The sequence below is a fragment of a genome, unplaced genomic scaffold (genome assembly GCF_019419815.1).
Source record: "Pyrus x bretschneideri cultivar Hongxiangsu unplaced genomic scaffold, Pyrus_bretschneideri_v1 Contig6, whole genome shotgun sequence".
NCBI lineage: Eukaryota > Viridiplantae > Streptophyta > Magnoliopsida > Rosales > Rosaceae > Pyrus > Pyrus x bretschneideri.
The window spans coordinates 2,841,889-2,855,844 of NW_025999798.1; the positions used below are offsets into that span (position 1 = coordinate 2,841,889).

At 37.6% G+C, this 13,956-nt stretch overlaps 4 protein-coding genes across 4 annotated transcripts; 3 read left to right on the forward strand and 1 right to left on the reverse strand.

Moving 5' to 3' along the window:
• The first annotated feature begins 3,271 nt into the window (after positions 1 to 3,271).
• Positions 3,272 to 5,823, forward strand: LOC103950941 (xyloglucan O-acetyltransferase 1-like). The gene is made up of 2 exons (XM_048572163.1): positions 3,272 to 3,958; positions 4,105 to 5,823. Exons 1-2 carry the CDS (start codon positions 3,712 to 3,714, stop codon positions 5,196 to 5,198), a joined length of 1,341 nt encoding a protein of 446 aa, XP_048428120.1. The 5' UTR covers positions 3,272 to 3,711; the 3' UTR covers positions 5,199 to 5,823.
• Positions 5,824 to 6,822: 999 nt separating this feature from the next.
• LOC103950940 lies at positions 6,823 to 8,742 on the forward strand. The gene is made up of 4 exons (XM_048572204.1): positions 6,823 to 7,186; positions 7,223 to 7,756; positions 8,020 to 8,325; positions 8,417 to 8,742. Exons 1-3 carry the CDS (start codon positions 6,945 to 6,947, stop codon positions 8,288 to 8,290), a joined length of 1,047 nt encoding a protein of 348 aa, XP_048428161.1. The 5' UTR covers positions 6,823 to 6,944; the 3' UTR covers positions 8,291 to 8,325; positions 8,417 to 8,742.
• Positions 8,743 to 8,777: 35 nt separating this feature from the next.
• Positions 8,778 to 11,435, reverse strand: LOC103953494 (probable serine/threonine-protein kinase PBL28). Its single transcript, XM_009365229.3, has 7 exons — positions 10,977 to 11,435; positions 10,685 to 10,875; positions 10,394 to 10,592; positions 10,133 to 10,296; positions 9,930 to 10,034; positions 9,474 to 9,596; positions 8,778 to 9,382 (listed from the first exon to the last, which is right to left on the reverse strand). The coding sequence occupies exons 1-7, from the start codon at positions 11,044 to 11,046 to the stop codon at positions 9,143 to 9,145; spliced, it is 1,092 nt and encodes a 363-aa protein (XP_009363504.2). The 5' UTR covers positions 11,047 to 11,435; the 3' UTR covers positions 8,778 to 9,142.
• A 1,475-nt stretch (positions 11,436 to 12,910) lies between these two features.
• On the forward strand, positions 12,911 to 13,752 carry LOC103950938 (MLP-like protein 423). Its single transcript, XM_048572133.1, has 2 exons — positions 12,911 to 13,187; positions 13,310 to 13,752. Exons 1-2 carry the CDS (start codon positions 12,998 to 13,000, stop codon positions 13,579 to 13,581), a joined length of 462 nt encoding a protein of 153 aa, XP_048428090.1. The 5' UTR covers positions 12,911 to 12,997; the 3' UTR covers positions 13,582 to 13,752.
• The last annotated feature ends 204 nt before the right edge of the window (positions 13,753 to 13,956 follow it).

Consider the following 13,956-nt stretch of genomic DNA (forward strand, 5'->3'; position numbering starts at 1 on the left):
ATAAGATGTTGATGTGGTTTAACTGTGACGTTCAAATAGAAAGACATAGAATGATAGAGAGATTAAAAAGGTAAAGAATCCTCCTCCTTCGTAAAACTTGGGGGCAGGCAAGCAAGCAAAGCTCTTTTCTCTCTCTCCCTTTTATTTCAATTTCTTTTATATACATTTCATCAGACCGTACGTGGAATCGAATACAGGAGAAGGGTTTTTGTGGGATGAGACGTCATTGATAGCGGTTTTTCAGAAAGAAGATCATGTTTAATTTAAATGTACTTATTAATATCGAGAATAACGCAACTCTATATAAATACATGTCAAAATCTCTAACATCTCAAAGATTGAATTTACACTCTCAACGGTTCGTTGAACATAAGTTTCTTTTCCATACCAAAAAAAAAAAAAAAGACATGCCCCCACATCCCCCTCACTTTGACATTTTTGCCCTAATCGTGGGTCATCTGAGCTGGCCACCACTCCATACATCCGGCCATGGCGTTCAATGTTTGATATAATTCAATTCATTGCATATAGATTCGGTTAAAAAAAAAAAAAAATCATTACTCATAGACTAGAATATTTTGGATTAAAAAAAGACGAAAATATTTATTTCCAGACTTAATTGGTAGTATTTCTTTTTTAATTTTGTACGTACCTTAAAAAATCAGTCCAAATTATTGCTGTACTTTTTTGCAGCTTCTGTGATTCTGAATTCTGTCGATACAACGTTTTTCATTTATTTATTCGTCTCATGGTTTGGTTCCCTTTGGGTTTACTGCGGCACTGCCAGCACAACGTGCATGGCTGTATGTTTGTTTTTCCATGTTTATATAACTAGGGTTTCACTGACCAATATATATAAAATTAGGGTTTTAAAATTCGATGCTGTTTTGGAGTATGAAATATATATTTATAATGATTAGATTTTAATTTTTGTGTTCTATATATTAATGTATATGGTTGACTAGCTGGCCAATCAAATCACACATGCTTAGCTAGATGGCTCCTGCAAGTGCTCCATATCAAGATGCATGGATCTATCTTGCTAGAGCTGATCAGTTTAGTGGGAGTTTTTTTAATCATAAATTTCCAAATCAGAGGACTCCATGCTGAAAAATTATGACTTAAGAGGGAAGAAGAAACTTCGCTCTCGAGTGGGTGAAAGGAAGTCAAATTCGGCGGTGTAAGCCATCGCAATGATGCTAAAACGTCTTCTTAATTACTACTTGTTTTCTAATATAGTATGTAGATTAAGCGTCACTATGTCAAATCTTCATCAACTCAACTAATATTGTAGAACTCTGATGTTACTCTCATGTATAAGATGTTCTCAAAACTTTTTTTAATTAACAACTACAGCTCATAATTTGAACTCAGATATTACTTTATAATATGCAGATTGAATGTCACTAAACTAAATCACCATCAAAAGATATTGCGGAACTTATGGTATTTTATGTGTGCCCCTTTCCTAGATTGCATCTGAATCATTGTTACTAATTTTTTCACTACAAATTGTCAATAAGGCGAGCCGTAGCATGACTCATAAGAAAATCAAAGGTTATGTGTTTCACTACAGTTTAATGGCTCATTGGAGAAGTGCTTTTAAGTTATTGAAAGTGCTTTTAAAGAAAATACTTTTTGGTTCAAAAACACTTAAAGTATTTCTTATAAGAAACACATATATGGTGTTTCTTCCATGATTAACTTGCATGTTTACTAAGGTTTGATTTAAAAAACATTTTTTTTAAAAACATTTTCAATTGTTCCAAAACACTTTTCAAACGAGCTCTAAAATTGTTGTTTAAGACCTTTTTGTACTGGTATTTTTATACGCAAATCATTTTTGAATTTCTTCTCGTTAATTAAGAAGCAGTCCTGTCCAATAAAACATGTTTTACTTTTAATTATGATAATTTGAGTGCTTGATACAAAATGCTAACAATTAAGGAGGACTACATGTGTCATTATATTTGAGGTTGACATATGTTAAATTACTCCACCGACTCTAATGGCTTAATCATGTGAAAAATATATACAAACATGTCCTAATGTATGATGTGAAAGTGATGATGATGGGTAAGGGTGAAGCTTGATGTATCGATTAGGTAAGAGAGTGACATAAATAATGAATTCAGATCATCGTTGGATCTGTGAATCATACTCGTTCATTATACATCGTACAATTATAAATTATTTTAAATAATTTTATTTAAAATTAAATACAAACAGTACTTAACAAAAACTAACTGTACCATATACGATAAACAGATACGATAAAAATAATAGCTGTTGGATAAATAATGATATAATATGCGATGCAGGTGAAATATCCCTCTCTTTAGGCTGTTATCTAGCTAGCTTCACATGATTGTTATGAGTCGGATAGTTTGTAGGCACATTTTTAAAATAACATGGTTGGCCTTAATTGGAAAAAAAATTAAGTAGGTGGATTTTTGGTATGGTAATTAATTTGCTAAGAGTCAATATCAAGGAGTTACTTCCATGAAGGATGTAGAACTAGCTAGAAACTTTAACCATCCATTTAGGGTTATGACCCAACGAACAATCCGTATCAACATTAAGTCATTGACATGTACCAAAAGGGTTTCATATACTAATAGTTTCAATCTCATATGAGTATGATGTCGCATACAACAATTTCACTCAAAACTCTCCCTTTTCATAAGTGGGATTTCACATGACTGTAGCTGAAGGTGAATACTTAATTTGTTGCCTATATATGATCAGATACTGTTGATATATAGTTGATATCAGATGTCATTATGGTGTTGATATGGATGTTGACATGTTTTTACAACATATTGATATAATTTTGGTATATTTCCACATTTTGTCAATGTGTTATCTGATGACTATTGAAATATTGTCCAGTATCTTGCTTCAGCTACAAGGGAGCAAAATCCTCTTAAGAAGGATGAAGCAACTAACGAAAATGGTGAGACTTGTAAGGTAATTCTATTTAGGGCTCAAAGCTATCAATAATTGCAATGGTTAGAGAACACACTTTACGGCTCAAAGACGATCATATCCTCACGCAGCCTCTGGTTGTAAGGGAATGTTCCACTAAAAGAAGGGCAATTTGAGGTTTTTACTGTCCCAAAGTACAGAGTATAGGAACTTTACCAACAGTTTACATACCTACACATCCTAGACAAAAGGAAACGGAACAAATAATTATATTCTTTTGTCTGAAGAAAACAAAAAAGCCAGCCCAAAAATGAATGTATAAAAAAATCAAAGGTCTCTAAAAAAAAAAATAAAAACCTGAAAAAAGAAAGGGCAAAGCAGAAGCGGAGCTGGCGAAGAGGCGTGAAGACAACAAATCACAAAACCAAAAAAATGGTCTGGATTTGGAATTAGTTGGCTAACCAGAGAGATAATGGGGTTTCTCTCTACGTGTCTTTGACTGAATCAATCACCCCACGAACAAGCATCTCTCTCTCTCTCTCTCCCCCTCACCGTCTCTCTCTTAAACCTTAATCCAGCTCAAGAAAAAAAAAAGCACTTTTCTTTCTTCCTCTCAGCTGATAGTTTAAGCATTTTACCAGAAAGAAAAGCCAAAAAAAAAAAAAAACTCACTTCCTCTCTAGAACCTTAATCCAGCTCAAGAAAAAAGCACTTCTCTTTCTTCCTCTCAGCTGATAGATTAAGCATTTTGCCAGAAAGAAAAGCAAAAAAACAGTTTTTGAAATGGGAACAACAACAAGCCCTTTCAAAGACCAATATCATCACTCATCATCTCTTGCTAAAAAGCTCTTGCCTTATGCAATCTATGTCCTCCTCCCCATTGCTGTAATCCGCTTGTACTTCTACACTCCCTCTCCCTCTCTCTCCTCCACAGATCACCTCCCTCACTCCACTGAAATTACCATCTCAACCTCCTCCTCCTCTTCTTCTTCCTCTCCTTCCCCATTGCCCCCCGTTTCCTCCTCTCAAGGTACTTACTAAAAGCACTTTTGTCTGCACTAGCTTTTATTTAATTTTTTCCGGTTGGTTTTTCTTCTAGGTACTTAGAGTTTGAATCTTTATCATAGATAACAAATATTTTGCCTGAATTTTTTGTTGGGTTTTTTCTCTCTGCAGAAGAGGAAAAGGCTAAAGAAACTACACCTTCATGTGACTACACCAGGGGCAAATGGGTCCATGAGAAGCTGGGCCCTTTGTACAATGGCACAACCTGTGGGACAATCAAGGAAGGTCAGAACTGCATCACCCATGGAAGAACTGATTTGGGTTATCTCTACTGGAGGTGGAAACCCAGCAAGTGCCAGCTTCCCAGGTTTGAACCCAGCACTTTTCTCCATCTCATTAGCAACAAGCACATAGCTTTTGTGGGGGACTCCATGGCCAGGAACCAGTTGGAGTCCCTCCTCTGCCTGCTTGCCACTGCCTCTCCTCCCAACCTTGTTTACACAGATGGGGAGGAGAACAAGTTTAGGAGATGGAATTTTCCATCCCACAATGTCAATGTGTCAGTTTATTGGTCACCATTTCTTGTGAAAGGGGTTGAGAAATCACCAAATGGTCCGAATTATAATAAATTGTATTTGGATCAAGTTAATGAAAGGTGGGCTGCAGATTTGGGGGGATTTGATATGATTGTGTTGTCAGTTGGGCATTGGTTTTTGCACCCAGCAGTGTATTTTGAGGGGGATGATGTTCTGGGGTGCCATTTTTGCCCTGGATTAAATCACACTGAGATTGAATTCTATGATGTGTTGAGGAAAGCTGTGAGGACTACTTTCAATACCATAATTGAGAGGAGAGGGAATGGGAATGGGATTGATGTGGTTCTGACGACGTTTTCGCCTGCGCATTTCGAAGGGGAATGGGACAAGAATGGGGCTTGTTCAAAGACCAAACCCTACAAGGAGGGGGAGAAGCAGCTTGAAGGAATGGATGCTGAGATGAGGCAGCTGGAGGTGGAAGAAGTAGAGGCTGCTAGGGCAAATGGTGAGAAATTTGTAGGGTTTAGGCTGGAGGCATTGGATGTGACTAAATTGTCCTTGATGAGGCCAGATGGGCATCCAGGGCCTTACATGAATAAGTTTCCATTTATTGATGGGGTTCCTGAGAGGGTGCAGAATGATTGTGTGCATTGGTGCTTGCCAGGCCCTATTGACACATGGAATGAGATTCTGCTGGAGGTCATGAAGAAATGGAATCAGGGGAAGTGAATGGAGGAGAAGAACTTCCACGTAACGGTGATGCTACTGTGACGGTATTCCAAGCCGCACTTCCATTTGCTGATTGGGTTCCTGATTGGTTGGGAACAGTGACGCAATTGCATCCCCGTTGTGGTTAAGTTCCTCTCAAGACTTAAGGAGAGCAAAATGAGTTATTAAAGAATCATTGGTCGGTTTTGTTTGTTTGTTTCATTCTTGTTCCCAGTATGTGTGGTGGTTATGAAGCTGCGAGAAGGCCAAAGAAGAGGAAGACAATCTGCATCGATTGGTTGTTTTGTTTGGGCTCTCTGTTGTAATGGAAGAAAACAAGAATGAGTTGATTGAAGATGTGGTGGAGAAATTTTGAGGGGGGAACAAACGAAGACGTGAGTTAGGCCGGTTGGTGTGCTTGCTTCGTTACATCCAAGTTTGGATCTCCTCCTCGTAAATTAGATTAGTTTTTGTCAAAAGAAAAACAAAATTAAGGGTTCCACAGATTACAATCTATATGGTTGGAAGGTGTACGATTGAGTTGAATTGGAAGAAGTGGTATAGAATTTTGATAGATAATTGGCAAGTCCCTGCAGTTTGTTTGAGAACTCCAAATATACCGTAAATCTTGCCACCTTTACTACAATTTTTCAGCCTTCAAATTGTGTTCCAAGCCTTTCGGAAATAATTAACTTGAATCCTTAAGATTAAGGAGATCCTCCTGAAGATAATCAAGGACTAATTCACCGAATTTTGTGCTCATGATTAAAACCGTTTTGTTATTAATTATACTGTAAAGATCATTTTTGCAAAAACATCAGTAAAATATGAGATTGTTTAATCATCAAACTATATAAAAGAATTACAAATCGTCTATTTATCTACTTTTATCGATTGACTAAACGATCGTAGTTTTAATTGATCTTTATAGAGTGATTTATAATATAAACGGTATTGATCACGAGGAACTCCTCATTCATAAGGAGCCAAGCATTTCTCCTTTTGGGAATTTGTGTGGTTGCAAGTTTGTATCTTTCTTATCGTGTCTTGCTTCCCAACTTTTATGGATATTTCTCAACGAAAAAAAATGAAAATACCTTAAAGTTTCAAAGTATCATGTAATAATATGGAGTAGTTTCAATTTCTCGTACACACAAAAGAAACTCACCTTCCAATTGGTAAAAGAAAAAGCCCTCTACCATTTCAACATACCCACAATTATCCAAAGTTAGCTACTTCAATTTGCTTCACAAATATGTTAAGATATGCACCCTTAAAATGGTATATTCAATATATCTATCATCCAATGTCCTGGGTTCGAATCCCTACCTCTTGATTTTGCTTGTATGAAAAAATGGACAATAAAATGACAATTTTGAGCATTTTTAATGTTTGGGGATAAATTCTTAAATCTAAACGATCTTTAAATCTAAATAAATTCTTCAATCTGGACGACCATAAAAATAAATATCTTTCTTTCTTACCAAAAGTTTTTGGGCCATTTGTGAAGGGACTTTAGAGGACTGCAGGCCCAAAGTTAACTTTACGTTGCTTGTGTTTTGGGCTTTTTCCCTAAATATTTCTCCAAACTCCAATGGGCTTATGCAATAAGTTATCTTTTGGAGCAGAAATAACAGCTTTTTCTGTGCAGTTGACAGGAAAATCCATAGGAAAAGTAGAAGAAAATGGGATTACAGAAGATTTCAACTCCATACAAACAAGTAATAGAAGCAAGCAAGTAGACATTGAGCTACTGTTTTTCTTTCCATGGCTGCAACTATTTCGCTCTCTTTCTCTTTAGATCCACAGCGGTACCACCACCACCGCCACTGCCATCTCTTCTCCGTCACCCACCACTTCAAACCCCACCAAAACCTTCCCGTCACTCCCTCTACCTCCTCAACTGTTCTCCCCAAGTACTCACTTTCTATTTTCCCCAAGTCAGACCGTTTCGCCTTCAAATCCTCCTCCTCCCCATCTCATTCTCCCACCACCACCACCGCCACCACCACAGCTGCTGATTCCACGACTACCGATTCCACCACCACCACTACTGATTCCGATACTACTACTTCAACAACTTCGTCATTTCTCGAATACCCTCTTAGAACAGGTAAGTTTCTGAGCAGTGAAGAGCTCGAGCAGCTCAAACGCCTCGAGGATTTCAGGTACTACCAGGAATTGGAATCTGGGTCGATGTGGGTTCGGGTGATGAGGCCGGAGGAGTTGGACATCACCGTCGGGTTGCTCGCCGAGTCGTTCGCGGAGTCGATGCTTTTGCCTTCTGGGTATGTGTCTGTGCTGGGCTACTTGGTCAAGCAGTACTTGTTTGAAAGAATGGAGCTTCTTCCCAACACCGCCACGCTCATCGCGTTTTACAGAAGAAGAAAAGAAGAGGGCAAAGAAGAAGAAGAAGAACAACTGGAAGAAGTAGAAGAAGAAGATGAAGTTGAGCTTTTGGCGGGGACGGTGGAAGTTTGCTTTAACAAAAAGGGTGCCGTTGCCTCGCCTCCTACACCAACTCCTCCCAAGAATTCGCCTTATATTAGTAACATGGCGGTGAAAAAATCGCTTCGGAGGTTTGTTTTGCTTCCCCAAGTGAAGTTTTACTTTATCAATTGTTGTTTCTTGGGCATGTTATGTTCTCGGCGTAATTGCATTGCATTGTATTCTTGTCGTAATTTGCAGATTGAATGCGTTTGGTTTTCGTAATTGTATTGTTTTTTGAACTGACTGATTACAAAACTACACTCATATAACACCAGATTCAGAAAGACAAAGCTTTAGTTCACTGTGTCACAAACGAGACTTGATATAAGATTATGACTTCGTAAATTTTCAGGAGGGGCATCGGATGGCATCTTTTGAAGGCAAGCGAGGAACTAATCTCGCAGATGAGTTCCTCAAGAGAGGTGTACTTGCATTGCAGGATGATTGATACAGCTCCATTCAACATGTATAAAAAAGCAGGATACGACATTGTAGAGACGAATACCATTTTGGTTTTGTTGCTGTTGCAGAGGCGCAAGCACTTAATGTGCAAGAAACTTCCAGTGTTAACCAACTTTTCAGAATCGGATACATTCTGTTCTGAAGAGGAATTAACACGATGAGTGTTTATGTGAAAATCATAATATGTGTCTCTGAGGTACATGCAGTTACTGCTTTGTATTGATAAATCATTATGCAGCAAAATCTCATACTGTTGCCTTGTTCCTTAAATCCATTGCTTTGCTCAGGATAGATGATTAAAGGCCTTGAGGTTGTCAAGATTATCCAGCTGGGTTGTCTTTTGCGTAGAATGCTTGATCCTATGTGCCGATTGCTTGCATTTTGTAATGTGTATGGTAGAGACTTGGTTTGTTGCAGGTAATCTCATCAGTCATTTCTATTTGTTGTATGTTGTATGTAGTCCTAGGGACCTAGACTTCTAACCTTAATGCAAACATATAGTTCAATGACCATATCCACTCTCGTTTTGGTACATGTGAGTTAGATATTGAAGGATTCAAGTAAATAGAGTAGGGAACTATAGAGATATATGAAACAGTAGTATTATTCTTTCCGCCTTGTGATTTGTAGGCTCGTATGGAAGACATATAAAGTACAAATTACATATACTCTCAGTTTACAATACATAATTTACGAAAGGTTACAAAGTTTCCAAACATAGTGATACAAGAAAATGATCCCCTCTTAGATTGGAATCTCATTCATTATTAATTTACATCGTAGGCTTTCTTGATCTTGTACACGAAAACCAACTTCAATTTGATTGTTTTGTGATGAATTCTCTGTCTAATATATCTACTCAACTGCATTTTGTATTTCTCAATCCTTATCGAATTCTCTTTGTGGGTCTTGTTTTTGAGATCATAGGTCACCAAGCTATGAAGATTCAACAATTCTTTTATTAGCAGAAGTAAAGGATTTCGATTATGTTGTACCTTGTCTCCATCCTGCAATTAGAACATGTGTTTATTAGGAGCCACAGCCACTCCCAAGCCTTTCGCATTTGTATAGATAATCAACTGGAGCTCTTTTACACATTCTGCCATGGAGGGTCTCTCACTGCTCTCCGGACGCACACATCTTGATGCCAGGTTTGCAAACATAGCTATAGATTCCATGTTGTATGAACTTCGACCCAACTCAGAATCTATCACCTTACGCAGTTTCTTCCTATCATTCAATATGTGTCTTACCTGAAACATATGAACTTTAGTCATGTTTACTTTAACAACCTAATGTACTTAACCAGCATAATAAGTAGGAGTGAGAAAATATATACTCTACCTGTAGCACTAGGTTTTGATCGTTTGGTCCCAGGGTAATGTCAACGGCTTGACGTCCAGTCAGAAGTTCAAGAAGAACCACTCCAAATGCATAAACATCGCTTTGTAAAGTGAGTTTTCCAGTCTGTTTCCAAATACACCTCTTGTTATGTAACATTGGTTTTTCCATGAATAGTGTGATCAAAATTTCTTACAAGCATTCATTTGAGATGGGTGGTTGTGAATTAAATGAATAAGAGTGAAAATTACAGGAAGCAGCGTGCATCACAAGCATATAAACATGCCGGTTATGAAATTTCTGGAGAAAATCCGCCTTCGTGTCAAACTATATTGTTTTTGTTCGCTTTTTTTACAGTACTGAACGCAGAGAAGTTGCAGAATGCATGAATTTCGATGCATTATATCGTTTGAGAAACAAAATTTAATGCAGCCATATGGAATGTTCAAAGATGCGTACCGATGTATACTCGGGATCAAAATAGCCGAATGTTCCGAGCACTCTAGCAGTCACGTATATTTCCTTGCCCTCCGGCATCATCTTGGCGAGTCCAAAATCGGATATCTACATGAAATCGTGATTAAATTTGAGCTCTATATGTTTTGTTCAAAGTTCAAAAGCAACGTGAGGCAAAATTTCAAATCAAGCAAACACGTTTTTACCTTTGCTTCAAAGTTGTCGCTTAAAAGAATATTGGTGGATTTGAAATCTCTGTGGACAATAGGAATCCCAACAGCAGAACTAGAGTGCAGATATGCTAGTCCCCTTGCTGCTCCAAGTGCCACCTTGAGCCGTCGAGGCCAATCCATTTTCGCTTCCCCGATCCCTGTCGTACGATTAAAGATTGTTCCGAAGATTAGCAAACTGATTGGTTATTCTCATGTGAATTAAGCATATGTATGCATTCCTAGTTGAAATCCAACCATTTAAGTGATCTTGCAGGTTCCCTTTCTGCATATATTCATACACCAGAAACCGTTGCTTCCCGTCAGCACAATAGCCGATCAAAGAAACCAGATTTGGGTGTTCAAGTCTGCTCAAGATATCTACTTCCACCCGAAATTCTCGTTCTCCCTCAGCTGCTTTGAAAGGTGGCAGCTCCATTTTCTTGATGGCTACAACCTTTACATTCCCAAACAGAGCACACATCAGTATGCTCCTGGACAACTGAGTTGTTCATAAATCCAGAAACTCATTCCTGCAACGAAACATACCTCTCCTGACCGCAAAGTTCCCCGGTATACACGCCCAAATCCTCCTTTCCCGAGCAGATTTTCTTCACTGAAGGAACATGTTGCCTCTTCCATTTCTTTGAGTGTGAAAATTGACGAGCCATGATGGTGTCTTTTCGTCGGTTGGGGGGTTTGATCCTCGAGCTGCCAGTACTCCACCGGTTTATAAATCCCTGAAAGGGGATCACACGCAAATCATAACAAAACGTTGGCAACGAACACCCGCAAACAAAGCTGCAAAGAAAGAGAAGAACAATTAGAAGAAAGAACATACAAGGGTCCGTAAGGTCGTGGGACTTCGACCGCCGACGCTTGTTCCATGCCGAAACTAAACCGAAAGGCATAATGTCTCTTTAAGTTTGATCCAGTTTTTTCTCAGGACTGAGGATTGAAATGCATGAGAGGGTAGAAAACGAAATCGAAATTTTCGTAATTTGAAAATTACAGAAGAAAAAAAATATATATATTACGAGAATTGGGTCGAGAGTGTACGTATAGAGCAAGTGAAGTTAAATTAGGAGAGGAGAGTACTCAACAAATCATCCGCCAACAACCCTAAAACGGTAGCTCTCAAAAAAAAAAAGAAAAAGGGAAAGTTGGGCATTGCTTTTGCTTGCTTAATATTGGATGATGAGGAAGTTGTTTGACAAGGAAATTGAAGCTACTGCAACATCTCTTGTTCCTTACATTTTTACGATTTAATTTCTCAAAATAAAAATAAAAGAAGGGTTTGCAGTTGAGAGGGTGCTTTCATATCTGTTCATCTCATTTTTTTTTTGTTGTTGTTTTATTTGTTACTATTTTCTAATTTTTGAAAATTTGACATGGAGAAATATTATAATGTCAGTCGCAATCAACACCCAAATGGGACCCAAAAGTTTGATATTATTCCAATCTTTCGTTTTGAAGTTACTTCCCAGTTCCTATATTTTTGAAGTTACTCAAAAGCATCACATATCGATCGATGGAGTGCTAAAAAGTAATAAGGTTATCCAGAATCCCACAAGTGATAGTTGTGTGTGTGCCAACGATGAACTTTTTCTAGATTCTAGACCAAATGAATAGCAATTCTTTTCTGGTTGTGTGAAAAGGAGGCCAGGACATTACAATGTGTATGCTCACGTAAATCCTAACGTCTCGTTTGATATTTCGAATTGTATTAAATATTTAGTTAAATGATTAATTTGTGCATCGAACATAATTGATTATCTAGTTCGGTGTTTATCAGATGGGTAAATAATGCAAGGTGTATCTCTGACACACCAAATGTAGACTAATTTACTAAACAAAGCGAAAAAAGAAGCAACATCAAGAAACGTGAAAAGAAATAAGATAGCATTAACATTAGTAATGTTTTTCATGTGTCCTCACGCATAACATTAATGATTCATTTGAAAACCGTCTCTTCCATTTCATATATGGTTGCAGTGTCGAGCAAACTCGCCTCTAACTTAGGTGAGTCGTCCTAATCTGCTAATATCATCTATACAACAGGTACATAATGTTGAAAATTTGTATGAAATGATTAAGTTACATAACTCAATTGTTGAACGGATCAAACTTAAATACTAACGATACATATGTTGACGTTATATCAATCGAATATTGACAATAAATTGATCAAACATTAATAAGGTATCGATTAACATTAACGACAGATCAATCAAATATTGAAAAGTGATACATTTCAATAAAACAATTTGATGAACGATAAGATAATCTACACTAAATTCATCTAAACTACGAAAAAAGAGAATCGAACACGGGACTTCAAGTCAAAGAGCAAATGTGTTCTTAATCAGCTAAGCTACAAATCACTTGCAATACTAATACATTTCAATAATTGAAATTTGTAAACTCACCATTTCAGTCAATTTTCTAATAATTGTGAAAATTGATTTGAAAATGTGAATGCTCCTTTAATTGATATTTTATCAAATAGCAAAACACTGCCAAACGACAAATTTGTAGCTAGGTTTAACATTTTCCTATTCTTTTAAGTGACGCCTGCAAACCAAAAACACCAATTAAAGTATTGGGTCCTTCTCCCATTCCTTGCACATTCATGATGCACGTGAATGGCATGCTATCAGTTTTTGTGGTGTTTCTGAGGGAGGTTAATAAAGTGGCAGTTGAGCTTATTCCTACTGAATTTAAGACCTCCAAAGCACTCAAACTAGTATATATATGGATCCCTAATTCTCAGAAATCTCAAGCAATTCTTTAAGAAAATCAGTCAATTTCCTCTGATTACATTCTTGTTATAGCCAAAGCTACCACATCCATATATATAAAATGGCTTCATGTGATGGAAAGCTTGAAGTAGAAGTTGAGGTGAAGTCTCCTGCTCAAAAGTTTTGGGAAGCCCTTAGGGACTCCACCATTGTCTTCCCCAAGGCATTTCCTCATGACTACAAAAGCATCGATGTCCTCGAAGGCGATGGCAAAGCTGTTGGATCCGTTCGGCTTATTACATATGCTGAAGGTAGTTACATGCATATATTATCTTACTATGTACTTAAATTATAAATTCACGTACGTCTGAGACAAATTTACAGCTTGACGAGGGAACACTTCCTTATAAATAATGTATGTCCTTGCCGGCAGGTTCTGCACTTGTGAAAGTATCAAAGGAGACGATCGATGCAGTGGATGAAGTCGGAAAGGCGGTTGCTTACAAGGTGATCGACGGAGATCTGCTCAAGTACTACAAGAGCTTCAAGTGCACCCTAACCGTGACTCCCAAGGGAGACGGGAGCTTGGTGAAATGGTCGTCTGTGTATGAGAAAGCACACGAACAGGTTCCCGAACCAAGCATCATCAAGGATTTTGCTGCCAAGAACTTCCTGGAGCTGGATGCCTATGTTCTGGCTAATTAATTATTTGCAAGCTTAAATAAGCTAGCTTTGAAGATCATTGGAGTTTTTCCTTAATAAATAATGGCCAAATAAATAAGATGAGTCGAAGTGTGCATGCTAATGCACAAAGCTGGTTTGATCTAAACCCTAATCTGTAAGCAGATTGCACCCTATAATATTTTTCGGTTTGGAGATTGCACCCTATAATGTTTCAATGTTTGTGTCCACTCACTTTTACTTTTATCGCACGTACAATTTGAAAGAAGGAAAAGAAAAACATGTCATTTGGAAGAGAAATGTTATTCATACCATATTTTTATACCATCTTAGGTGGCATCTGATGTGGATAGTAACATCATTTGAAAAATTTGCAAAACCTAAGGAAAGGAAGGAGAA

Bases quoted from the DNA above. Each gene is read 5' to 3' on its own strand.
- LOC103950938 (XM_048572133.1), top strand. From the start codon at position 12,998: ATGGCTTCATGTGATGGAAAGCTTGAAGTAGAAGTTGAGGTGAAGTCT. The intron at 13,188-13,309 runs GTAGTTACATGC...CCTTGCCGGCAG, and splicing joins GCTTATTACATATGCTGAAG to GTTCTGCACTTGTGAAAGTA.
- LOC103950940 (XM_048572204.1), top strand. From the start codon at position 6,945: ATGGCTGCAACTATTTCGCTCTCTTTCTCTTTAGATCCACAGCGGTAC. The intron at 7,187-7,222 runs CACAGCTGCTGA...CGATTCCACCAC, and splicing joins ACCACCACCACCGCCACCAC to CACCACTACTGATTCCGATA. The intron at 7,757-8,019 runs GTTTGTTTTGCT...GTAAATTTTCAG, and splicing joins GTGAAAAAATCGCTTCGGAG to GAGGGGCATCGGATGGCATC.
- LOC103953494 (XM_009365229.3), bottom strand. From the start codon at position 11,046: ATGCCTTTCGGTTTAGTTTCGGCATGGAACAAGCGTCGGCGGTCGAAG. The intron at 10,876-10,976 runs GTATGTTCTTTC...ATCCCCTTTCAG, and splicing joins CCACGACCTTACGGACCCTT to GGATTTATAAACCGGTGGAG. The intron at 10,297-10,393 runs GTTGGATTTCAA...ATCGTACGACAG, and splicing joins CCTGCAAGATCACTTAAATG to GGATCGGGGAAGCGAAAATG.
- LOC103950941 (XM_048572163.1), top strand. From the start codon at position 3,712: ATGGGAACAACAACAAGCCCTTTCAAAGACCAATATCATCACTCATCA. The intron at 3,959-4,104 runs GTACTTACTAAA...TTCTCTCTGCAG, and splicing joins CCCCGTTTCCTCCTCTCAAG to AAGAGGAAAAGGCTAAAGAA.